The 26,016-nt window shown below is 34.3% G+C and overlaps 1 protein-coding gene across 1 annotated transcript in view; it reads right to left on the bottom strand.

Annotated features, from left to right (window-relative positions):
* KYNU (kynureninase) overlaps nt 1–26,016 on the bottom strand; it is a 96,993-nt gene that overhangs the window by 9,808 nt on the left and 61,169 nt on the right. The window contains exon 10 of the mRNA XM_057745732.1: nt 6,787–6,839. Coding sequence (XP_057601715.1) covers nt 6,787–6,839 — 53 coding nt within the window. The remainder of the gene's footprint in view (nt 1–6,786; nt 6,840–26,016) is intronic.

Below are 26,016 nucleotides of genomic sequence, written 5' to 3'. Positions count from 1 at the left end.
AGCTAAGTTTTTGGTAGTACGGACAATATATCTTTCATACTTTCCTTTCATCCCTTTCTTTTATACATTTCTATTCCTTTCTTTTTATTTGCATATTTCCAACCACATTACACTCTTCTGTTCCCCTTTATTCCAGCCTTTTTAAGTTTATTTTATCTTAACATACTTATAAGCAACACTATCGGTCTGCTCAGACTCCTTGATCTATTCTCCAGAGGACGCACTGCCGTGGTATTTAATATTAGGCTTTTGTCTTTATCTTAGTTCTTAGTACAGTTGTCTAATTACATTCTGAGAATCTCCATTCTCTCTGGTGGTAATCTGGCTCTTTTCTATATTGGATCCTAGCTTACAAAATCTCCCTGGATTAATGTTTGTATGTGTAAGGTGTTATTTGTCTGTTTGGTTGCTTTTGCTTTTGTCTCTGATTTGTTCTGTTTCAGTTGTCAATTTCTGTTAGGTTTCTCTTTGAATATCTGATAGCACACTGGGGTTCTGTCAGGTCTTTCTAGAGCCTTATGTCCTAATGGATTCAGTAATTGTGTGTCTTATACATGTATGGGTTTCCTAGACTTAATATTCGTTTAATCCAATACTTGGACATTAGTCTGAGGCTTGGACAGTCTTCTATAAACACCTCTATCGCCAGGACAAGCAACCCCGAAAGTTTGGACAACCATGAGGAAACAAAGAAACACCATGCAGGCAAAGGAGCAGGAAAAAAACCCACAAGACCAAATAAATGAGGAGGAAATAGGAAAAATGCCTGAAAAAGAATTTAGAGTAATGAGAGTAAAAATGATACAAAATCTCGATAACAAAATAGAGAAAGTACAAGAAACAGTTCATAAGAACTCAGAAAAACAAACAGCAATGGATAACAAAATAACTGAAATTAAAAATACTCTAGATGCTATAACCAGCAGAATGACTGAGGCAGAAGAACGAATAAGTGAGTTGGAAGATAGAATGGGGAAAATAAATGCCACAGAGCAGGAAAAAGAAAAAAGAATTAAAAGAATAGAAGACAGTCTCAGAGACCTCAGTGATAACATTAAGCATACCAACATTCGAATTATAGGCATCCCAGAAGAAAAAGAAAACAAGAAAGGGTCTGAGAAAATATTTGAAGAGGTTCTAGTGGAAAACTTCCCCAACATGGGAAAGGAAATAATTAACCAAGTCCAAGAAGCACAGAGAGTCCCATACACAATAAACCCAAGGAGAAATACTCCAAGGCACATATTAATCAAACTAATGACAATTAAACACAAAGAAAAAATATTAAAAGCAGCAAGAGAAAAGCAACCAATAACATATAAGGGAAAACCCATAAGGATAACAGCTGACCTTTCTACAGAAACTCTGCAGGCCAGAAGGGAATGGCAGGATATACTGAAAGTCCTGAAAGAGAGAAACCTACAGCCAAGAATACTCTACCCAGCAAGAATCTCATTCAGATTCGATGAAGAAATCAAAAGCTTTCCAGACAAGCAAAAGTTAAGAGAATTCAGCACCACCAAACCAGCCTTACAACAAGTGCTAAAGGAACTTCTCTAAGTAGGAAACACAAGAAAAGGAAAACACCTACAAATACAAACCCAAAACAATTAGGAAAATGGTAATTGGAACACACATGTCAATAATCACTTTAAATGTAAATGGATTAAATGCTCCAACCAAAAGACACAGACTGGCTGAATGGATACAAAAACAAGACCCTTCTATATGCTGCCTACAAGAAACCCACTTCAGACCAAGGGATACATATAGACTGAAAGGAAAGGGATGGAAAAAGATATTCCATGCAAATGGAAGTCAAAAGAAAGCTGGAGTAGCAATACTCATATCAGACAAATTAGACTTGAAAGTAAAGACGATTACAAGAGACAAGGAAGGACACTACATAATGATCAAGGGATCCATCCAAGAAGAACATATCACAATGGTAAATATCTATGCCCCCAACATAGGAGCACCTCAATACATAAGGCAAATGCTAACAGCTATAAAAGGGGACATCGACAGTAACACAATAATAGTGGGAGACTTGAACACTCCACTTACATCAATGGACAGATCATCCAAACAGAAAATAAATAAGGACACACAAGCTTTAAGTGACACATTAGACCATCTCGACTTAATTGATATTTATAGGACATTCCATCCAAAAACGACAGACTACACTTTCTTCTCAAGTGCACATGGAACATTTTCCAGGATAGATCACATCTTGGGTCACAAATCAAACCTCAGCAAATTCAAGAAAATTGAAATCATATCAAGCATCTTCTCAGACCACAACGCCATGAGACTAGATATCAATTACAGGAAAAAAAACTGCAAAAAAGACAAACACATGGAGGCTAAACAATTCACTCTTAAACAACCAAGAAATCACTAAAGAAATCAAGGAGGAAATCAAAAAATATCTAGAAACAAATGACAACAAAAACACAACAACCCAAAACCTATGGGATGCAGCAAAAGCAGTTCTAAGAGGGAAGTTTATAGCAATACAGTCCTACCTTAAGAAACAAGAAAATGATCGAATAAACAACCTAACCTTACACCTCAAACAACTAGAGAAAGAAGAACAAAGAAACCCCACAGTGAGCAGAAGGAAAGAAATCATAAAGATCAGAGTAGAAATAAATGAAAAAGAAAGGAAGGAAACCACAGCAAAAATAAATAAAACTAAAAGCTGGTTCTTTGAGAAGATTAACAAAATTGATAAACCATTAGCTAGACTCATCAAGAAAAAAAGGGAGAAGATGCAAATCAACAGAATTAGAAATGAAAAAGGAGAAGTAACAACGGACACCTCAGAAATACAAAACATCATGAGAGACTACTACAAGCAACTATATGCCAATCAATTGGATAACCTGGAAGAAATGGATACATTCTTAGAAAAATACAATCTTCCAAGACTGAACCAGGAAGAAATAGAAACCATGAACAGACCAATCACAAGTACGGAAATTGAGGCAGTGATTAAAAATCTCCCAATACACAAAAGCCCAGGACCAGATGAGTTCATGGGCGAATTCTATCAAACATTTCGAGAAGAGCTAACACCTATCCTTCTCAAAATCTTCCAAAATATTGTAGAAGGCGGAACACTCCCAAACTCATTCTACGAGACCACCATCACCCTGATACCAAAACCAGGCAAAGATGTCACAAAAAAAGAAAACTACAGACCAATATCACTGATGAATATAGATGCAAAAATCCTCAACAAATTACTAGCTAACAGAATCCAACAGCACATTAAAAATATCATATACCATGATCAAGTGGGGTTTATCCCTTGGATGTAAGGATTCTTCAATATATGCAAATCAATCAACGTGATACATCATATCAACAAATTGAAGGATAAAAACCATATGATCATCTCAATAGATGCAGAAAAAGCTTTGGACAAAGTTCAACATCCATTTTTGATAAAAGCTCTCCAGAAAATGGGCATAGAAGGAAATTACCTCAACATAATAGAAGCCATATATGACAAACCAAAAGCCAACATCATTCTCAATGGGGAAAAACTGGAAGAATTCCCTCTAAGAACAGGAAGAAGACAAGGATGTCCACTCTCACCATTATTATTCAACATAGTTTTGGAAGTGTTAGCCACAGCAATCAGAGAAGAAAATGAAATAAAAGGAATCCAAATTGGAAAAGAAGAAATAAAATTGTCACTCTTTGCAGATGACATGATATTATATATAGAAAACCCTAAAGACTCTACCAGAAAACTGCTGGCACTAATTGATGAGTTTAGTAAAGTAGCAGGATACAAAATTAATGCACAGAAATCTCTTTCATTCCTATACACTAACAACGGAAGAGCAGAAAGAGAAATTAAGGAAACTCTCCCATTCACCATTGCAACCAAAAGAATAAAATACCTAGGAATAAACCTGCCTAAGGAGGCAAAAGATCTGTATGCAGAAAACTTTAAGACATTGATGAAAGAAAGCAAAGACGACACAAACAGATGGAGGGACATACCATGTTCCTGGATTGGAAGAATCAACATAGTGAAAATGACTGTACTACCCAAAGCAATTTACAGATTCATTGCAACCCCAATCCAATTACCAATGGCATTTTTCACAGAACTAGAGCAAGAAATCTTACGATTTGTATGGAAACACAAAAGACCCCGAATAGCCAAAGCAATCTTGAGAAGGAAAAATGGAGTTGGTGGAATCAGGCTTCCTGACTTCAAACTATACTACAAGGCCATAGTGATCAAGACAGTATGGTACTGGCACAAAAATAGAAAGGAAGATCAATGGAATAGAATAGAGAACTGAGAAGTAAGCCCAAACACATATGGGCACCTTATCTTTGACAAAGGAGGCACGAATATACAATGGAAAAGAGACAGTCTCTTCAATAAGTGGTGCTGGGAAAATTGGACAGCAACATGTCAAAGAATGAAATTAGAACACTTCCTAACACCATACACAAAAATAAACTCCAAATGGATGAAAGACCTCCATGTAAGGCCAGACACTATAAAACTCCTAGAGCAAAACATAGGCAGAACACTCTATGACATCAATCAAGCAAGATCCTTTTTGACCCACCTCCTAGAATCATGGAAATAAAATCAAGAATAAACAAATGGGACCTCATGAAACTTAAAAGCTTTTGCACAGCAAAAGAAACCATAAACAAGACTAAAAGGCAACCCTCAGAATGGGAAAAAATAGTTGCCTATGAAACAACAGACAAAGGATTAACCTTCAAAATATACAAGCAGCTCATTCAGCTTAATACCAAAAAAGCAAATAACCCAATCCACAAATGGGCAGAAGACCTAAATAGACATTTCTCCAAAGAAGACATACAGATGGCCAACAAACACATGAAAAGATGCTCAACATCACTCATCATCAGAGAAATGCAAGTCAAAGCCACAATGAGGTATCACCTCACACCAGTCAGAATGGCCATCATCACAAAATCCGGAAACAATAAATGTTGGAGAGAGTGTGGAGAAAAGGGAACTCTCCTTCACTGTTGGTGGGAATGTAAGTTGGTACAGCCACTATGGAAAACAATTTGGAGGTTCCTTAAAAAACTACAAATAGAACTTCCATATGATCCAGTAATCCCACTCCTGGGCATATACCCAAAGAAAACCATAATCCCAAAAGAAACTTGTACCATAATGTTTATTGCAGCACTATTAACAATAGCCAGCACATGGAAGCAACCGAAATGCCCATCAACAAACGAATGGATAAAGAAGATGTGGCATATATATACAATGGAATATTACTCAACTATATAAAGGGATGAGATGGAGCTATATGTAATGAGGTGGACAGAACTACAATCTGTCATACAGAGTGAAGTAAGTCAGAAAGAGAAAGACAAATATTGTATGCTAACTCACATATACGGAATCTAAAAATGGTATTGATGAACTCAGTGACAAGAACAAGGAAGCAGATACAGAGAATGGACTGGAGAACTCGAGGTTTGGGAGGGGGCAGGGGGTGAAGGGGAAGCTGAGATGAAGCGAGAGAGTAGCGCAGACATATATATACTACCAACTGTAAAATAGATAGTCAGTGGGAAGTTGTTGTATAACAAAGGGAGTCCAACTCAAGGATGGAAGATGCCTTAGAGGACTGGGGCGGGGAGGGTGGGGGGAACTCGAGGTGGGGGGGAGTCAAGGAGATGAGGGAATACGGGGATATGTGTATAAAAACATGATTGAACTTGGTGTACCCCCCAAAAATAATAAATAAATAAATAAATAAATAAATAAATAAATAAATAAATAAGAAAACCCACTGCAAACAATTTAAATAACTGGCAGAGTAACAGAGTTCATTATTTCAGCAGCCAAGATAAAACACAGCTTTCCTGATTTGATTGGAAGAGCCCATCTTTATTCTTTGCATCTTCGTTGGTGCAAATGTGAATATATTTTAAATCCTGTCTCAGGGTTGGAAGCAATCTGAAGGATCAAGTTTAAGTTGAATTCTCACAACATTTAGGAAGTTCTCTGTATCCCATGTGATGGAAGAATGAAGTCACTTAGGAAAAAGAAATAGGGTAATTTCAGAACTCCCTGCGCGTGGTATACTTTCATTTCTACCCACTGGGGTTACTTAGTATTTGGTATGTGGCAAAAGCCACAAAAAAAGGAAAATTTGGGGAAAGAGAGGGATAAAAATGAACACTTATTATCGTTTGCTACTTGGTTTACAGCTTTGAATGTGTCTTGCCCTCAAACCAAACCCTGAAATAGATACTATTATTCACATTAGATATGTGAGGGAAAAAAAAAACAAAAACAAAAATCCAAAATGATAAAATTTGTGCAACACCACAAAACTATTAAGCAAAACCAAAAATCCAAAATGATAAAGTTTGTGCAACGCCACAAAACTGTTAAGCAGCAAAGTGGCTTGATACCTAAATCTCTCTGGGTCTGACTCCACGTCAACAATTCCTTCCTGTTTTCCCTGCTTGATGTTTTAGGTACTCCATATTGATGAGATCTGAATTCTGTACTTTAGATTTCACTTCTTATTTTCCTACAAAGGCAAAGACTCAAAATCATGCTAAAATCTATGAACACTTAGCCTTACACTGAAGAAATGTCGTTTCTTATTTTAAGAATTCTCAGTGGCATTTTCAAAGTGCACTCTCCATGAGGCATGTATATTACATATCATACAAAGACAGATGCAAATTGAAATAAAGTTAAGACAAAGTGACTTGTGAAGTAACATTGAATATACTTACTGTTATCCATCTTAAATCTGGTGCTTAGTTCATGGCCAAACCATCCCACTAACCTAAAACATAAATAGTAACATTTTATATTTTGGTCTATAAAAATAGTCACAATTAATATAGGACTCTAGAGCCTGCGTATTAAAATCATTTGTGATACGAGTCATCAAATACTTAACATATAAATGCTATATGGTATCACAAGGCAATTAATATTTATAACCTTCTTGAGAATGAGTATAAAATCAATTTATTCTTATTACTAGTTATATTACCTTTGCAAAGTTAAATCATCTGGAAAGTTATACTTAATGACCTTGTTCTTATTTAAAATAAAATAAAATGAACAAAAGTGTTGTTGTTTTAGATTTTGAAACAAAGGTGAAAGCTCAAAAAAGAAAAGCGATTAATACAATGATGTATTTTTTTGCAATAGGACCTCTAAAGAGAAATGGCATAAAAATAACCTATATAATTGTTGACAATTTTAAAATAATTTTCTAAAGAAATTATTACTTTCAGATTTTAATAAGAATGTTAATTGGCCAGATATCAAATACAAAATATATAAGAAAAATCATATACATGTATGTGTGTGCTTCTTAGATGAAATAATTACAAAATATATAAAGAAAAATAAAAAATTTGAGAAAGAGAAATACAATATTCCCGATAATCAGTTCTCCCTAAATAAATTGCTAATTTTAATACAGCCAAAATTTAAAAATTCCAAGGCACTTTTTTTTTGGAGGTGGCAAATGTTTTTAAGTTTATATATAATATATGAGTGAAAATAATAAATTTTGAAATAGAAGAGTATAAAGGTGAATATGGTGTATATCATATAGCATATTACAAAATTCGTTAAATGAATGAGCATAATACTATTAGAGGAAGCATCAGGGATACAAATGGAACATGGCAGAAAATATAAAAACAGTCCTCAGTTTGTACAACAATTTAATAAGTGATCATTGTAATATTTCAAAAAATGCAAAGACAAAGAAAATATGTTTATATATTTATATGATTTTTTAAAAGAAAAATTTCTAACTACAAAAACCAAAGAAAATTTAAAGGAACATATCTATATATTCACACACATTTAAAACTGTATTAAAAAGACAGACAAAAGAAAAACAATGATGGGGAGAAGGAAGCTCTTTGTCACTCTTTTAAAAAAGAGTTTTCACCAAGAGTTTTTTCATCAGAGAAAAGGCAGTGCCCCCAAAGCTACAGAGCCACAAAGCATGGACAGGGCATTTATAAAAGTAGATGCTTATGCCCCATGAATTCTGGGGGGGGGAAGCTCAATCTCAGTAATAATTAAAAATATGAAATAACATAAAGATCAGACCATGTGTCACATATCAAATTAGCAAAGTCATTTAAAATTTAGATGTCTATTTTAATCAAGGATTCAGTAAAAAGGAAATAAGCACTTTTGTCTAATAATGAATATATATAAGTAACAAAGTCTTTATGGAGTACAGTTTGAAAATCTAAAATATGTGTATAGTTTTCTGTCCCAGTACTTTTACTTATTCCAATTTATCCAAAGGACTATTTCGATTACACTATTTGGAGTACACTAAGATGTGTGTGCTAAGACAGTGAACACAGTGCTATTCCCAATGTCACAGCAACCCTGGTATCTTGTAATATAGAAACAATAAAATAAATTATACAACTTTTATATGATGGAATATTATGTAGCCATTATAATAATCATATTTGAAAGAATATATATTCCAAAAGAATAAAATAGAGATGATATTTAGACTATGTTTCCAATTTTAGGATAAAATATATTGTATGCATTTATATAATTACAGACAAAATGTTAAAATTTTTAATTTTTTCTTTATTCACATCCAAATCAAACTTGGACTTAATGAGGAAACACCTAAGGTACTTTCATTACTACTAAGATTTTACAGTTACAAAAATTGAAAAAGAGGTGGTAAATTATCACTACTTTCAAATTATACAATTTTGTACCTGGTATGAATAAAAAAATAATTTAGCATAGTAGTCTGGGACAAAATTAATATGAGAACTAAATATCTGAAATTTAAAATTGCAACAAGCTCATATGTTAACAAGAAATATTCCATACCTACATAAAAAATTTTTAAACACTCCCGAATCTGTGCAAGAGCAAAAAGACTTTTCAACATCAATTCTCCTCAAATTGTTGTATAAATTTATATAATCCCAGTAAAATATACAAATAGATTTTATTTGTTTTCCTTTGGTACTTGCTAAGCTGATTCTAATCCCATATGGAAAAACAAATAATAGTAAAAAAAATCCCTAAAAATAGCAGCTATGACATTGAATATTTCTACAAAATATTACTATATTATAAAAATTCAAAATGAAAACTGTGGAACTGTTAACAAATCAATTAATATATCATTTATCATATTAATAAAGTCAAAGAGAAAGTTACAGAATCATCTCTATAGACCAATGAATCAAAAGTTCTATCAAGTGACAACCTATTTTTAAAAAATCATTTGCAACTTATGTTACAAGAGGTTAATCTTTCTAATATAAAAATATCTAGAGATCAGTAATGCAAAAATAACAACCCAAGGAAAATGACTAACATATATAGAAAAGGAAAATGGATCTTAAAAACAATTTTTTTTAAGTAGCTCTCCATTTAACTAATGATAAGAAAGATACAAATGAAAGCTCTCCTCTTAGATTAGAAAAATTCAAAAGTTTTATGAAGGAATAAGCCTTTGGTATTAACATGTTTTATAGGTAACTCTCATGTGTTATTGTACACCCCTCTAGAGCAGGGGTCCCCCACCCACGGGGCCAGATCAGAACTGGCCCAGGGCCTGTTAGGAACCAGGAACCGGGCTGCACAGCAGGAGGTGAGCGGCGGGCCAGGGAGTGAAGCTTCATCTGCTGCTCTCCATCACTTCCCATCAATCGCATTACCATCCAAAACCATCCCACCCCCACCCCAAGGCCATAGAAAAATTGTCTTCCATGAAACCAGTCCCTAGTGCCAAAAGGCTGGGGACTGCTACTCTAGAGAACAAATGAGTAACAGCTATGACATTTACAAATACGTGTATTCTTTGCCTTGGCAAATTCACTTCTGGGAGTTTACTCTTCAGAAGAGCTTGTACAAGTATGAAGTGAATTATGTACAAGTGTAGCCATTTACATCCCTTTTAGTAATAGTCCAATATTGAAAATAACCTAAACTTCCTTCAATAAAAGACTAGTTTTATAAAGTATGGTAAATCTATATTATAAAATATAACAATCATTATATCAAAAGTGAATGAGAATGAGTTCTGTGTTCTGAAAGGGAATGATTACAAGAGATAAGAAACCAGAAAATAAAGATATAGGATAGAACATATATTTTATGAATTTAGTAATTATCTTGCTTATTTTCATTTTTCTCCCCCAACTAGAATGTAAGCTCATGAGATCAGGGACTTGTCGCTTAGTGTTTGTAGAAGAGTGTTTGTAATGTGGATGATGTGAGGTGTGGTAAAAGATTGTTAGGAGAAGCTTGAGTTAGGGCAACTGACCAGTGTGGTGATGGTCAGGGGAGGCTCTTGACGAGGAAGCTGAGCAGAAGAATAAGTATATTTCAGCAAAAGAGGAAGGGAAGAGTGTTCCAGGTATTCAAAGCAGCAGGTTCAAAGGCCCAGAATGTATGTAGACTATGAGGGCAAATTTCCCACTACCTCCCTTTTCCACTCATTTTGTGTGTGTGTGTCATACTGTTTAACTTTACATGAATTCTGCTGATATTTTTATTGATTTTACTAAATTTCTAGGTGTACACTTAATATTCATCTTCAGAATTGTTTTCAAATGACTTTTCCAGAATAAAGCACTAAAACTTATTAGAAAACTGATGATCCAGTTTGGGTTCTGTTCCTGCTATGTATGGTAGTTTTAGGCACATATAATTGCCAATTTCCCTTGACTTGAAAAATCTATGGCTTCAGGGACAACTACAGACATAATAGTGTTTGGAAAAAAAATGTTTGGGGTGGTAAAACAAAACAAAACAAAACAAACAAAACCTTTGAAAGTATTAATTAAAAATTTTCTCATTATTTACAAATAGTTTTCTAAAACTTTCTTCTCCACAGTGAATCAATAAACTTTATTGCTTCACGGTCATTTGTTAAGTGGAGAGCACCAAAGGCTGTATAGTCTTCTTAGCTTTGAGTTCCAAAACAAACTATTGAAATTTATAGCAGAGTCAGTAGTCTTTAAAAGCCAAGGCTTTTGACCTGCAGTAGATAAACATTTTGGAATGCTGTTTATCAATTGTCTCTTATAATAGTTCAGCATAAAGTTTATGCTGTAAACAGAAAAAAGAAAAGAGAATAGTGAATCTAACCCACGAATAAAATGTGAGTGCTGAGGGATAAGAAGCTTCAGAAAAGGAAGAGAAAGATTGGATTCATATTCCTGATACAGAGCCAGCTGCTCTCCCTACCCCCAGTTAAGTTCCAGATGGGAGTTGGGATGGTTGAGAGGTCAGTGGGAATTCCAGACATGTCTGGGAGGATCTAATGATAGAAAATTCCTGAATTGTGTTCCCTCAGCCCTATGAGGCGATCCAAAGCATTTGTAAGAATCCCTCCATGCCAGGTTAGTGCCATAATCTTCATATAAAAATGTTAGCAGAAGGGCCTGTGATAGCACCTCCATTTATAACTTAGGATCATACTAACCCAAGAGACCCAAGAGAGTATCCTGAAATTCCTGTGTCCCCAGAGAAGGAAACTGAAGTGACTGAGAGAGTCAGCATCCCCAGTGGAGCTGGAGATAAAGGGCATAGAGTCATGGTAGCTCCACAGACATCTTGGAGGATACAGCAGTAATGGAAGTGCCAGGTACATTTTAATGGATTCCAGGAGATGGCTGTGGACTAGATGCCTCTCCTTTTATCTATGTCTGGGTGCCCTGTACGTCACCCACCTTGCAAACTTAGACACCATCCTAAGAAGAGAACAAGAAAAGAACTCTGAACTGACGGAGCTTAAATTCTGAAATTACTGAGAAAAATAAAAGTCACTAAGTATACCTCAAAGTTTTAAGACTGAATTTCCTGCGTCAAATGAGCTGATAAATGAAAATAAAGAAGTTATTTGTCCACCTAAGTTTATGGTCTGATGACATTTACATATATAACTTCCTAAAAATTATCAAATTTCTGATGACAACTAGAATCAATAATAAAATAAAAAGTATATTTATCAAAGTTCTCACATGTTTTTGTATTAAATGTACAGAATCAGAACCTATCTTAAGTTAATTTAAACACATAACTGAGCTATATCAATGAGTTAAATAGAGTGGGACAACAAAATTACCGTATAAAGGAATTGTTTATTTGAGGTAGCTGTGTTTACCATGATGTTTATTTATTGAAAACCCATTCTTTCAGCAGGCACAGAACTGTGCTTGGGTACTGAGGGGAACTCAGTATTACCTTTTCTACTGAGGCTAAGATTATGTTTGCATAAAAAAGAGGAATTAAGAAAGGAGTTCTAGCCTGAATGAATTAGATTCATTCACTATTGTTTAGTACAGAGGCATTGACTATTGTTTTATGTTATTTCTATCTTTATGTTATTTCTATCTTTTGAAAGAGAAGAAAAATACTACAGTTTGTTAAAGAGAATGATTTCTTCTGTAGTTACAAATAAAAAAATAATGTATGAGCCCTATTCCACATCATGCTTTCTGTGGAAATGGATTCAAAATTTCCTCTTGGCATTTTCTTTTTTAAAAATCTGAGGAATATACAGTGGCTGTGAGACAGGGTAATGAAAAACAGTGGCAAAACTTTTTCCATTTTTTCCCAATGGGTTCAAAATAAAAATTAGGAGAGTACCTCAATACTTTTTTTCTTATTTAGCAAGTTTTCATTCATTTTTGTGTATTCGTTAAAAAGACTCGGTATGTGTCATTTCTGTTTGTGGAATGCTATTAAAAATTCAAGAGTATGAGTTATGATTGCTGGACATATCTGACAGAAACATCAAAGACCTAGTGTATGAACATGGTGTCATAGGTGGAAATAATAGCTCATGCTTGAAAGTACTGATGACATGTTCATAACCCAAATATGAAAAGAACAAGTAAATACACAAAGGGAAAATGTGTTCTTCCTTAGAGGAAAAAATACTTGGACCTGATTCTACAACTGAGGTCAAGGCATCGTTTATTATGCTTTATTTACTGAACCCATGAAAGTACTTTAACTTTTTATTTGAAAAAGCACAAATATGATATTGTAATTTTTTCTGAGTTGCCTCATTTGATGATGATATGCCGCTTTTGAATTTATTTACTAAAGAAATTATATTTTGCTATCCAGTGGTTTAGTACAAATAATACTGGGAGACTAGTCTCTGGACGAGCCCCATTGGAGATTCTAATTGTTTGCCATCCATCACCCTCTGCCACCACATCCATGTCACTTCTGGATGAAAATTATATAATCCTAAAGAACATTCCAGAGTGGGCTAGCTAATCAAATTATTTGTTCTCATGCCAGCAGGAAATCCCATTCAAAAGGCATGGTAGGGCAAAGCTTTTGCATAGTGAACTGCTAAGGAAAAAATGGGCAGAAACGAAGACATGTTTCCTGGAAAATGGGCAAGATCATTTCATATCATCTTAATCTTTGCAACAACACTCCGAGGTAGGTATTGTTTCCATCATTTTATATTTGAGAAAAGTAAGGGTTATGGAGTTTGAGTGATCATCTAAGAGAACATAGCTAGTTAAGCCTATATCCTGCCCAGTAAGTGAGCAGGAGCACTGACGCACAGTGAGAAGCTGTGGTTGGTATGGTGTCATCAGAAGGAAGTTGAAGGAGGGGCTTCAAAGCAAGTATCTTAAGAAACCAATAAGCAAGGAGAAGCTGAGATGGTCAGTCCCTGGAAGCTGAGCAGAAGAGCAGACTCTAAAAGTAGACTTGGGTAAAGTAAAATAGTTTAATGGAAGTTAGGGTGAAGTTAGAATAGAGTTGATGCTTGTTATAAGTGACTCAGTTTCTATCAGTTATGTTACTAATTAAATTACCTTTCTTCATCAGGCTTATTAGAGTTTACCTATGTTTCAATCATTAATTCTTCAAAAATAGTTAATGAGACATGTTGCCAGAAACAAGAGATAGAAATAGTAAAGTGACCTAAAAAAGAAATGGTTCCTGCCCACAGAGAGCTTAAAGTCTATTGGGTATGGGTGTGACTTGGGCTAGAAACTAATTAAACAAATATTAATTCAACAAAGGGTGGGTGGGCAGCACCCCATGTCTGCCTCCTGGTGTTCATCCCTTTATGTGGCTCACAATTAAGAACTGCGGGTGGGACCTGTGATTCTTCATCAAGAAGAATGGATTCAGGTGACACAGCAAATAGAAAGAATTGAGAGAGGGAATACGGACTCAAACCGAGATGTCTGATATTAAACAAGAGCTAGGGGAAGACAGAGTCGCTGACAGATTCTGTTAGGAGTGAGACATTGAATGGATTGAAACCCTGAAAGAAATGAAATTAGAGACTCAGAAAAGGTGAGAATTTTCAGTTTTGTCAACATGAATATTGAACTCATTAAGAGACGGAAAGTAGAATAAGAGAAAGAAGAAAGAAAGCAATGGCTCTTTATAGAGGCTATTTATATCATAATTCCCTAACAATTAGTAGTAAATTGGGTCAAGAGTGCTCTAGAGCAGGAGGATAATGTATATGGCAATAAAGTCAAATATTTAGATGTGACAGTGACATCATGGAATTCTGTAACCAAAGCAGTTACTTAAGAAAATATTCAAAACAACTCAACATATCATAATATAAACACTCTTACAGTTATGAAAAAAGAGGATAGAGGAGCTATTCCATGTTGTATGTGCTTCAAGGTTCTGAAGCTAGTAGTGGTTAATTGTCCCAAATTGTCACTGATTTTTCATATGATGCTTTTCTTCCTTTACATCTGTATTCTGATATAAAATATTAATAATTACCATATTCTTTAATCATTTGTGGTATCTTTAATCTAAATGAAATTCTAAATGTTATTTCTTCTGGAAATATTGTAACTGTCTAAAATTAATTGTTCTACACTTTCACTTGATAAAAATTAATAATTTAAATGTGGTAGTACAACAGGAGAATGACATTTTTATCTTAATAAAATTTACTTTTACCCATAATTCCTTGTGAAGTAAAAAAATCTTTAACTTCTGACATTTTTCGGGTTATTCTGAATATCTTGATAAACAACATCAATGATATATTTTTAAAGTAAGAGCCCATACTTATATAACTTTTACCATAACTAGATTAAAATTTTGAAAATCATTGTTAATTTAAATAAGAAAAGGAAAAAGAATTCTGTTTATTAAAATAATATGTTCAAGAGATAAAGTCTTTTTCTCATATTATCTTCCAATTGATGGAAAGTGAACATTGTGAAACCAGGTGATTGACTTCTCAAACATTAAGCAAAGATCTTGTAAAAATTCTCAAAAGAATTTGACTTAGGGATGTGTAGGTTTTTCCTGATTTAGGTTCTTGTAGTTGTTTTATTAATTTTGAGAGCAACAAAATTTTTAATTGGGATTTCACGAGTCAGACATTGTTCTAAACAATCACTTAATCTTGAAAAGAATCCTGTGATGTAGATACTATTATCTTCCACATTATACAGTTGAGAAAATTGAGCTTCCAAGACACTGCATAAAGAGTCAAAGATAGGGGAATTCCCTGGTGGTCCAGTGGTTATGACTCCACTTCCACTGTAGGGGGCATGGGTTCCATCCCTGGTCAGAGAACTAAGATCCCACATGCCTCGCGGCAGCACGGCCAGAAAAAAAATTTAAAAAAAAAAAAGTTGAAGATAATACAATTATTAGTCCTTGAAACCCAAATGCAGATATAGACCATCATGAACAAGTATATTCGCAAACACACACAGAATCGCCTGGGGCACGTTTTTGGTTTTGGTGGTTGTTTTCTTTTTTCCTTTTTTTAATGCACCAGAGATTCTACTTAAACACTACCCTTGGGGTTCTGACCTCGTAAAATGCCGGGCTGGATGATAGCTACATTCTTTTTATATACAATGTTCCCTGCCTCAAAAAATATATATATTTTTTGACTCTCTGTTCTTTCAGAAATTTCTGTAGTCAGTTCCTCTTCTTCAAAATGCACGGACTTAGACATCTAACTTAGTGAATCTGAGTAAGCATATCAATCATATATTACACCTTGAAGCCTTGACAAATGGAATGGGGGATGTTTAAAGTCAAATAAAGAAATGATTATTTCAAAGAATATTTATTCAAACTCAAAATACATTTCAAAGAAGCTAGGGGAAAATTAAATTCATTTTAAGACCCCACCACTTGGAATGAAGGAAAGGTAAAATCAAAATACAAAAGAAATGTAATATAAATGAAATCTTGGCATGAATTCTAATAAACAAACATTCTAAAGCTAATGAAGTAAAATTAAAAGCCATTAAATTAGCTTATAAGTAGCTATTATCACAACAAGCTCATAAATCAATCTATGAACTGAATATGAACAATAACAATTAAGATGCAATCTCATCATACTCGGATACAAATTTGAATCTTTTGCCATAAAAAATTAAAAATTAAGCAGTGAGTTAATTTACTTAGAATGAAGCTATTAACAGAATTTTGAGAGAAGGTGTTGGAAGAGATCCAATAAATAATAAAAAGTAAAAATTTTAATATGCTTTTTGTTCTTTGAAACCATAAATTTCCTAAAAGGAGTTTCAAATAAGTACTATCAAATGGAAAGCATCACTTATAATAAAAGCATCTTTGAGGCATGATATTCAGATTCAGTAAGTGGAAGCCACCAGGGATCCACTGAATATGATTTTGGATGCTAAAAGTTATGAAATGAAATATCCAAATGTTCCTTGATCTCCTTAGCAAGGCTTCAGTGGCAGAATCTCCAGTATGAATCCCTAAATATTTCATGCACTGAATTAATTTAATTTATTCTGCAAACCTCTTACCTCTCCTCACCCCATACCTTACCAAAACTAAACAAAGCAGCTTATCCCAGTTTTCTTAGCTTATGTTAAAAGTGCAATTAATCATTGGAGCAATATCCAACATATAAAAAATTAGATCACAATCTTTTCTAAGGAAGTACATTTGCATTAAAAACTGCTTTCGTGATGTCCATTAATTTGGCAATTTATCACCACACATTTAAGAATTTAAGTCTGTGCTTAGGATTATAAACTTGACTGGGAGTAAGTTTTTTTGTTTTTTGTTTTTTTCCTTTTCCTTTTCCTCTTCTTTTCCCTCTTCCTCTTCCCTTTCTTCTTCCTTCCCCTCCCTACTCCTCTTCTCTTATTTTTTCTTCTCTCTCTCTCTCTCTCCACGTCACAACTTAGTACTAAACACAATTGTCTTACTGCTTTCATGGCTTAAGAAAATGTGTTGAATCAACAAAACTGTTACAGTATTACAAAAAATGAAACATTTGGGGTACAGCATAATTGTTTATTTTTAAACAAAATCTGTAATAGCAATTGCAGATAAGTCTGAATGTCTGTCATCTCATATCCTAATGTCCTCTATAACCTAACCTCACATGAAAGTATATTACTTAAAATCCTCACCAAATAATTAGGTTTCACAGAATCAAAAGTTCCACAAAGGTTGTTTTATTCAGGATGTAATGAGAAATTTATTCATTCAAATAACTTTTATATAGTCTAAAATTTCATAATAAAAATTTTGGCAGCTGAACTTTCAGAAATGCAAACATGGTACTCTTTCATACTTGAGAAAAGGAAAAAGATGAGAAAGTTAAAGTTTGTCAAAAATTTGTCTGAACTTACTGGGCTTTACTGTATCTACCTATTCCAAGAAATAAAAGGGAAGAGAGTCATCAAACATTTACCCAATGATGCACAGATTTCCATTAAATTAGTTTTAGTTTAGTTTTAGAGTTATCCCTATCAGCAGTTTACCTTTTTCCAAAGCTTCATGGTTATTACTGGAGAATCAGAGAGTTTAAAAACTGGAAGGGAATCTTAGAGATGCCGAGACCTAACTATTTATTTTTCCCATAATCAAACCAAGACCTGGAGAAGTGATGAGACTTGAATTTGCAGTCTTGTTCCACATGAGCAATCAATGGCACCCCTTTGTTTTTAAGATAAAAATCAAAACTCCTTACTTGAAACACAAGGACCTCGATGATCCTGTCTGGAACACCCCACCACTGCCTGTTCCCTTTCAGTCTGACTAAGACTAGAGTTAAACTAAGAATTAGGAGGATTTCTCCAGTCAGTTCAAACATTACCTCCTCAGCAAAGGTTTCTCCAACCTCTCTCTTTCTTTTCCCTGTCACACTGAATGAGAAATCCCAAGAAAATAGGGCTTATTCATGTCTGTAACCCCAGTGTTTTCATACTGCTTTGCTTGTAGTAGATGCTCAAGAAATTTTTTTTTTTATCTGATAAATGAAATAAGTATATGACATTTGAGTAATTTAGCATCATTTGGGCAGACATCAATCTTTGATTTTCCCCTCATTCTTGTCCCTCTAACCAAATTTTTGTCTATGTCCTCGAATTTCCTAATAACTTTTAACTCTGTCCTGCTTTCTTTGTCCCACTTGCCATTGCTATATTTTAGATAGTAAGTGGCTCACTTCTGTATGATTGCAAACATTCCTTAACTGATGTCCACTTTTCTGTTCTTGACCTCCTTCAAAGTGCGCCACCTATCTTTTATAATAGATCTAGAAGCCTACAACTTCTCATGATCTCCTCTGCTGCACCCCTGCTTTGAATTGTTGTCACCCCTTGTCTGCTTTACTCAATGGTTCCCCAGCAGGCTTCCAAAGTCCACCCTCACCCTCTTACAACGTACTCCCAAGAAAGCCAGCAGAATGATCATTTTAAATTTGCTATGTCATGTCACTCTTCACACAAAATGGGCAGTGGATCCCAAGTCTTTATGTTGCTTTATAAGAGCCTGCGTTTTCTGGACCACTTTGTCTCACTAATCTCCAGCATGTTCATTCTATTCCAGCCATGCTGGCTTTCTTAACACACTCTTGTCTCTGAGCTTTTGATAAAATACTCCCACTGCCTGGAACCCTCTTTATCAAATAATTGTTTGGCCCACTCTCCTCTTCATTCACCTTTTCATCCACATCCTATTTTCCCAATGGTGAATTTTCCTTTTTAATACTGTGCATTGCCAGAGTATTCTTATACCTCCTTTCTCTGTCCTACTTTTCCAATAGTCCATAGGATTTACCAACTTTAAACATCATACAATTCACTCTTTATTATGTGTATAATCTGTGTTTCCTTGGAATGTAAGCTCTATAAGAGGAGGAATCTTTGTTTTATTTGTCCGTATATCCCAAACACTTACAGACAAATACTTGCAATATAGTAGATGCTCAATAAATATTTCTTTCATGAATGTAAATGTGGTATAGGGACATTATGCAGCTGTGCCTTAAAGGGTTATGAGTCAAAATTCTTCCATGATGTTCAGTAGGAATATTAACTTCTTTTCATGAACAATTATATACTTTTTCCCTCTTTCTTTTTGGTTATTCCAAGCTCTATTCATCTATAATCAGCCAAGATATTTCTTCCAGCCTTCACTTACAGTCTTTTCTAGGCAAGCAATCCAATAGGATGACCAAATACAAACAAGGGTGGGCTTCAGCATACTAAAACTCTGCCTTCAGGGAAATAAGATCCGTTGGGTAAGATATGGGCATTGTTGTGCGGGTAAATAAGTATGCCAGTAAGTTTTTAGGCCATCTCTCACAATGAGGCATTAATATTGCTAAACGACCATGCAGAGTGGGAAGAAAGGCTTGTAGTTCAGGCACATATAGGAAAGGTGGAGCTACCATATAGGAATAAGGATCAGAGAAAGCAGTAGATATAAACGATAACAAAAGGCAACAAACAAACAAACAAATGAAAAACCCTCAACTAAAAATGAGAGAAGGAGCAAGGAGAATCTAAATCCAGGCAATTGGTGAACAGCATATTTGAAGGAAAAGTAAACTTATGGCTAAGTGATAGAAGCAGATTCAAAGGTGCTAATGACAATAAAAACCCGGACCAAATAGGAAGTTTCAGCCCATGAATTGTGCATTCATCCCTTGATATCAGCAACTAGTCCCCAAACCCAACTATTACAAAGCTCAATATAGCCATGACATTAAACAGGTAAAATATTACTAATTCACTCTTAGTAAAGAAGATGTTTATCAGTTCCTATATTCTAAAAAACATTCATCTTTTCACAATTGCTCTGTTCTATTCTAAGTCAACTGATTTAATGCTGCTTTGGAAAGGAGTTTGAGGAGGTATTGGGGTTCAATTCCTTTTCTTCCACTCATTTGCCCAATCCTATGTAAGTATCATTAAGATAGATTACTTTACTTGGTTCTGTTACATATTCAAAGACATCTTCAGATCTTACTCAAAAGAAGGCTTGTTAAAATATGTCCAGTGTGCTAACAATATGCTAAGCAGAGTGATAAGAAAGCACTTACTGACATTGTAAGATTTGGTTAATGAAAATTGTTTCCCGAAGATTCAGAATAATATGTTGTCCTTACAAGAGCTAAGTCAATATTTTCTTGGTGTGAAAGCTTCATTAACAAAAAATTCTTCATTAACAATATCATTTCTTGAAATGTATTATTACTTTAAAATATTGGTTTATAATCCTCTGTGGTAATATTGATGCTAAAAGCACAAAACACATCAAGAAGATGTCTGAATTTAGGACTTTAGAAAGAACTATTTGCAATGTTGATTAAAATACTCATGAAGGATTTTTAAAGTTGTATATAGCTGATTTTCATGGATATATTTGGTCTTTGTAGAAGCATATGGAAATGCATATTTAATTTGACAGTATTTTGCAAATCATACCCACTTCAGAATAACTTGCAAAGTAAAAATGCTTCCATATGCTAGAAGATGGTTTGTCTATTATGCTGAGAGTAAAGAAAGAGCCATATATTCAACAACAAAATTTTAAAAATATTTTCTTGGGCATTGTGGATTATGAAAGTAAAGGAAGATCAAAAGGACAATGTCCTTTTACTTAAATATTTAGAATTAATTTATAGTCAATTTTTCAAACAATCACATTGGACATACTAAGATGAATTCTCACAAGGATCACAGGCCCCCTTTAAAAAAAAAAAAAAAAAGAATCAAATGGTCATTTTCTGCCTAGGTTTCCATGCCTGTGCCAAATCTTCTGAGAGTTTGACCAAATCTGATCGGAGCAGAGATTTGTAAGAGAACAAAGGCAGGCTATCTCTACATTACCTTATCATAATGGAGACAAACCTCAACTCTAGAGAAAAGGATAATTCCCACTCAGCCAAATCCTCTCCTCTGAAGTGGAGTTAAAAACAAGTGACCAAAGAGAAAAGGGATCATAAGAATTCAGACCTCTATTCTGACTAATGCCTTACAGGTGTTCCTGTAGGCTGTGAAGTTGGCCCAGCTCAGTCTTGGAAGCTCCAGGACCCAGGGGGTCTGTGTGTGATGAGCAGTGTCCCATGCTGTCCCACACAACATATATTATTGCACCCGTGGTTGTTTTGACTGAGTCAGATGGATACATTTGTTTTCTCAACAAGAGCAAATAAAAGTCTAGCAATAGCTCTTCATAGTTTATATTAAAAATACTTGAAGATTCTAAAGATCACTTTAGGAACAAAACTTGAAGTAATTAAAAGAAGAGCTGAAGCTCTTTGACAAGTTTTACTTTTTGTGTCTAAAAGGTTCACTGACCTCATATATCTTCAGGGATACTAGACTGCAATTTTCAAAGCGAAAATAAATTCTGAGGTTTCAAAGGACTTCAATTTTCTCAAATTAATGATTATGTCATCATTATCTGAGGACAGTGATTTGCAAGCAACAATGGCTTTACTGTATCTTTTTATACCGATAATTACTATTTCGGTTTTCTTTTAAGAGCTAGGATTCCTTTATCTCTTGAGTTGAGAAAATCAGATTATTTGCTGAAACTGTTTTTAACTGCGGTAATGCTTCACTGGTAAATGTGATTTTTATGATCACAGCTTAAATTTACCACATGCAAAAATCATCTAGATGATTTTGCATAGTAAAAAGTATCAAGCCAAGAAGATGAGGGATCATTTTAGAGTTATTGATCTAAAATGGATTCTGAATGAAGATAGGTGTAGGTTATGTCATGAATCCATAGATGAATTCTCATCCATTAAACCCTCTTCTTTTGGATCCCTTACAATGCGGAACTGGGGACTAGGATTTACAATAGGTATAACCCACTTGTGAGCATGGCTCTGGAACTAAGTGAGAGTATGAAGCAAACTTGATTTTACCACTGTTTATAATTTCTAAAATACTGTAGAATAGCGATAAAGAGCAATTTTATGATAATAGGCAGACTTTTAAATGTTAAGTCAATAACTCAGATTCCATAAAAATTCTAGTAAAGAGTATAAAAAGAAAAAGATCACTTGACATATCCCTTAAAGCAATGTCACTTTTAAGTAATTCTTTCTTCTTTACACTTCCTTAAATTTATGAAACTAATCAAGTGAAATCTCTCTCATAGGCAACAATTTCAGCTTCAAAGTAACAGAGAGTAAATTTATTCACTTAGTTAACATAGCATTCCATTTTGCAGAGGAATTTATCTGTAAGTTTCACCACCAACTTCAAGCTTTTCCAAAGCAGCTCTGAGTTAAAGTTATTCCTCCATTGTTCCTATGGCAATATCTGAAAATTCACGCAGCAATTATTAAGAAATTGCCTTTGGCACGTATTCTAACCCTATGTTACCTGTCATTTAAATCATTTATTCAGCTATTGAAGTAGCACTTCTCCAAATGGGTTGTGTGATTTGAAAATCATATGCAATATCCTATATTTATTTCTATCCATGAAAGTTTCTTGTACAAAAATATATGTTGGTTATATTTGCTCATGCCTCCTCAACTGACTCAGGAACATTCTCTTTACTTGCTAAAGCAATGAGCACCTTAGAAAGGGTACTTGTGTTGGAGTAGGATAAAGTGGAAGCTTCATCATATTTAATTCCTAAGATTGGAAAGATGTATGGATATATTGGAAGTCCTCATTATTTAATTACAAATGGAATACTGGGAAAAGGCCATTTAAAATAGATTGATTTTAAACCAATAACCATACTTTTGTAGTAAATAATGGAGGAAAAAAAAAAAGATTTGTTTGAGATTCTCTTGAAAAATAAAGTTATTAATTGTATAACAAATTTTAATTTATAGTTTGGTAAAACTTACATTAAAATTATAATATGCTAATTATCAAAAAGAATAAATAATAAATTGTGTTGATTTTGGAGGTATATTTTGAGAAATGGTAGCAAACCAGAATCTTTTTTGTGTTATATTACACTTAACTTCTTTTAGCATAAAGATGATCATTTCCACAAAGTTTTTGAAGCATTCATCATTTCCTTTTAATCCCTGATATTCAAGTCATTTGCTTTTGAAGTACTGTGTCTAATTTCCTCTACTTCATCTGTTAATGGTTCTGACTCTGACATATTCTCATTGTCCATGATTTTGTGATTCAGCAGTTCTTCAATATCACTTGCACCATGAAATCCTGAATCTCTTGAAAAATTTTACAGTTCATTTGCATTAAGTTTTTATTGTGTTATACTTGTAACATTGTATAATCAGCAAGAGACCAAACTTTTTTATAATAATGCATAGAGATAAATGCTAATACTAATTGGGAAAGGGTTTTTAGTAAAGGCTAATTTTATAAGTGGGTAGTTCATTAGTGAAAATTTCCGATTATGTTTTTGCTTTCCTACATAGTCATATATCTTTGGGGACTGTAATGATGCTTTGGTAATCAGGAACTCTTGCAATTTGCAATCAGATGAAAGTAAAGGCTAAAAAGTAAGCAAGTGGTAAAGGTGGAAATATAAATTGGTGTCTTCTACAAATGTCTGTTGCTGACATAATGACTGTGGATGAGATACTTCTGGGCAAAAGAACCAAGGGTTGAGGCCTTGAGAGAATCAACGAAAAAGTGAAAGAGTAAACCTTATAAAATATAGAAGAGCAGAAGCAAAAGAAAATGGTACACTGGAAAATTAGGGCTGTGGGAGGTAAACATGAAGGACAGAAGGGATGGCCAAGCACATTTACTATGGCTGCCTGATAGGGCAGGAAGCTGTGGCTAAGTCATCTGTGTTAATTAATACTGCATATCTAACTCCAGAAACAAGCTGAATAGGTAGAACAGATGCTCTGAGACGTCGAGGTCACAGTTCAACTAAGGATTCTGTGAAAATTCTCATTGAGAAATCTATTGATATTGGCCTATTCCATTTGGAAAGCACTTAGAGTCTTGTGAATTCACACACCTTGCTACTGCCACCTACACTCCCTCATCCTCTCAGCCTTCAATAACAAGACCTTATGCTGGTACTGGAAAAGGATGTGATAAGTAGCAAGTCAGAAAGAATAACAGAAACCAAAACAGGGTTTAAATTATAGGTGAGTTTGGGGCTATGGTATTCCATAGCACTGCCTGGGGAAGTATGCAGAATCAAATATATCATCAGCACTCCTCAGAACAAATGTGCATTAGATGATATCCCTTATCACATTAATTAGATGACACCCCTTGTAACATTAATTGTACAGTTGGGTCAAGCGTGGCACATGCTTATAATTTTTTGACTCTTTTTTCTAAATTTTCTTGATGCCTATTTTTATCCTTTCTTAGACTTTCCTATATTGTTTTATGTGTCTTCCTCTTTTTTTGAGTTCCTAAATAATAATAATAATAACCTACATTTCTAAAATTTGCCTTAACCATGCACTGATGTCAGCCAGCCTCTTCTGCTGGTTCTTTTGAACCTGCAAATTACTTACTACAATAAAGGAGATGACTCAAGTCCTTAATAAAGCCTTAAAAATGTCACCTCTACTTAAAGCCTTTAATCAAATACCTCTAGCTGTTTATGGAAATGTGTTGGCATGATTTGAAAGTCTAGCTTTTTCAAAAAATTATCCGTAGGCCCCATTCTTGGCCACTCAGAAGACTAAAAAAAAAAAAACCCTAAGGGAAACTAGCATTTCAAGAGATTTAATATATGAGACCATTTGGAGGTTTTTTATGCCAGTGTGACAAGTGAGGAACAGCAATTTTCTAGTATGTGTGATTTCACTGGATAGGGTAAAAAAGTAAGCCATAGAAGGAATCTTAATAGCTCACATAATCCACTCCTGTTTTCATGCTAGAGTCTCTCTAAAAAAATACGATGTGGGGGGTGGTGTCTTGAATTGCAGTCTACGGGCTCTAACAGAAGAATCTTTTTATGGTCTTCAGATATGCTTGAATCTCCTAAAACCAAAAGGTTAAGTGTTGATCTAAAGGCTACCAGAAAGGTCAAAACTTACAAAGTTAAAAGGAAAAATTCAAGATTTTTAAGTATTTTTTAAAAAAGTGATACATTTCTGATTGTCAAATTTTTACAATTAAAGTATTTCCCTTCATATTTCAGAACAATAACTATTAACTGTGTAGACTAAATTGAAGTCAGCCCTGAAGGAAAAAGACACAATATGACACTTACTCACAACCAGTTCTAATTTAGTATAATTCTTAGCTATAGACAAGATTTAGAATATGACACTGAAATGAGAAAAAGAGATGATAAACTAGGGAAAGGTCAAATTCTAGTTGAGAAAAATCACTTGAGTTATAATGCTTAATGCAGTGGACTGACTCTGGCCTCTACTCATTCTTTTTATTGGCAAAGGGTTCTTGGAAAAAGTCTTAGGTCATCAATTTTGAACAATGGCCAAAATGCCTATTTAAACAAAAAAAGGAAGTGAAATTTCTTGGTACAGATGTAATTTACCAGTCGTTAATGGAAACATCATATAAAAGATATTCCAAAACTATATAATGAATATTAAACTTTTAGAATGCACGATGACATATTCTGGGATCCAGTCTCTGCACCATGTGGGCAAGATACTCCCATAATGCCCTTCTTCTTAGCCTTGATAAACATTTGTGCATTATGTTTAACCATGCACCCAGAATGCCCCTTACCTTAACTTCCTCCTTCATCCTGTCCTACCTCTTTATCGAAGACTTTGACTACATTAT

This window comes from Hippopotamus amphibius, chromosome 8 (genome assembly GCF_030028045.1).
Source record: "Hippopotamus amphibius kiboko isolate mHipAmp2 chromosome 8, mHipAmp2.hap2, whole genome shotgun sequence".
Taxonomy (NCBI): Eukaryota; Metazoa; Chordata; class Mammalia; order Artiodactyla; family Hippopotamidae; genus Hippopotamus; species Hippopotamus amphibius.
Note: the sequence above shows the minus strand (reverse complement) of the source record. Positions and strands in the feature narration are given on the sequence as shown.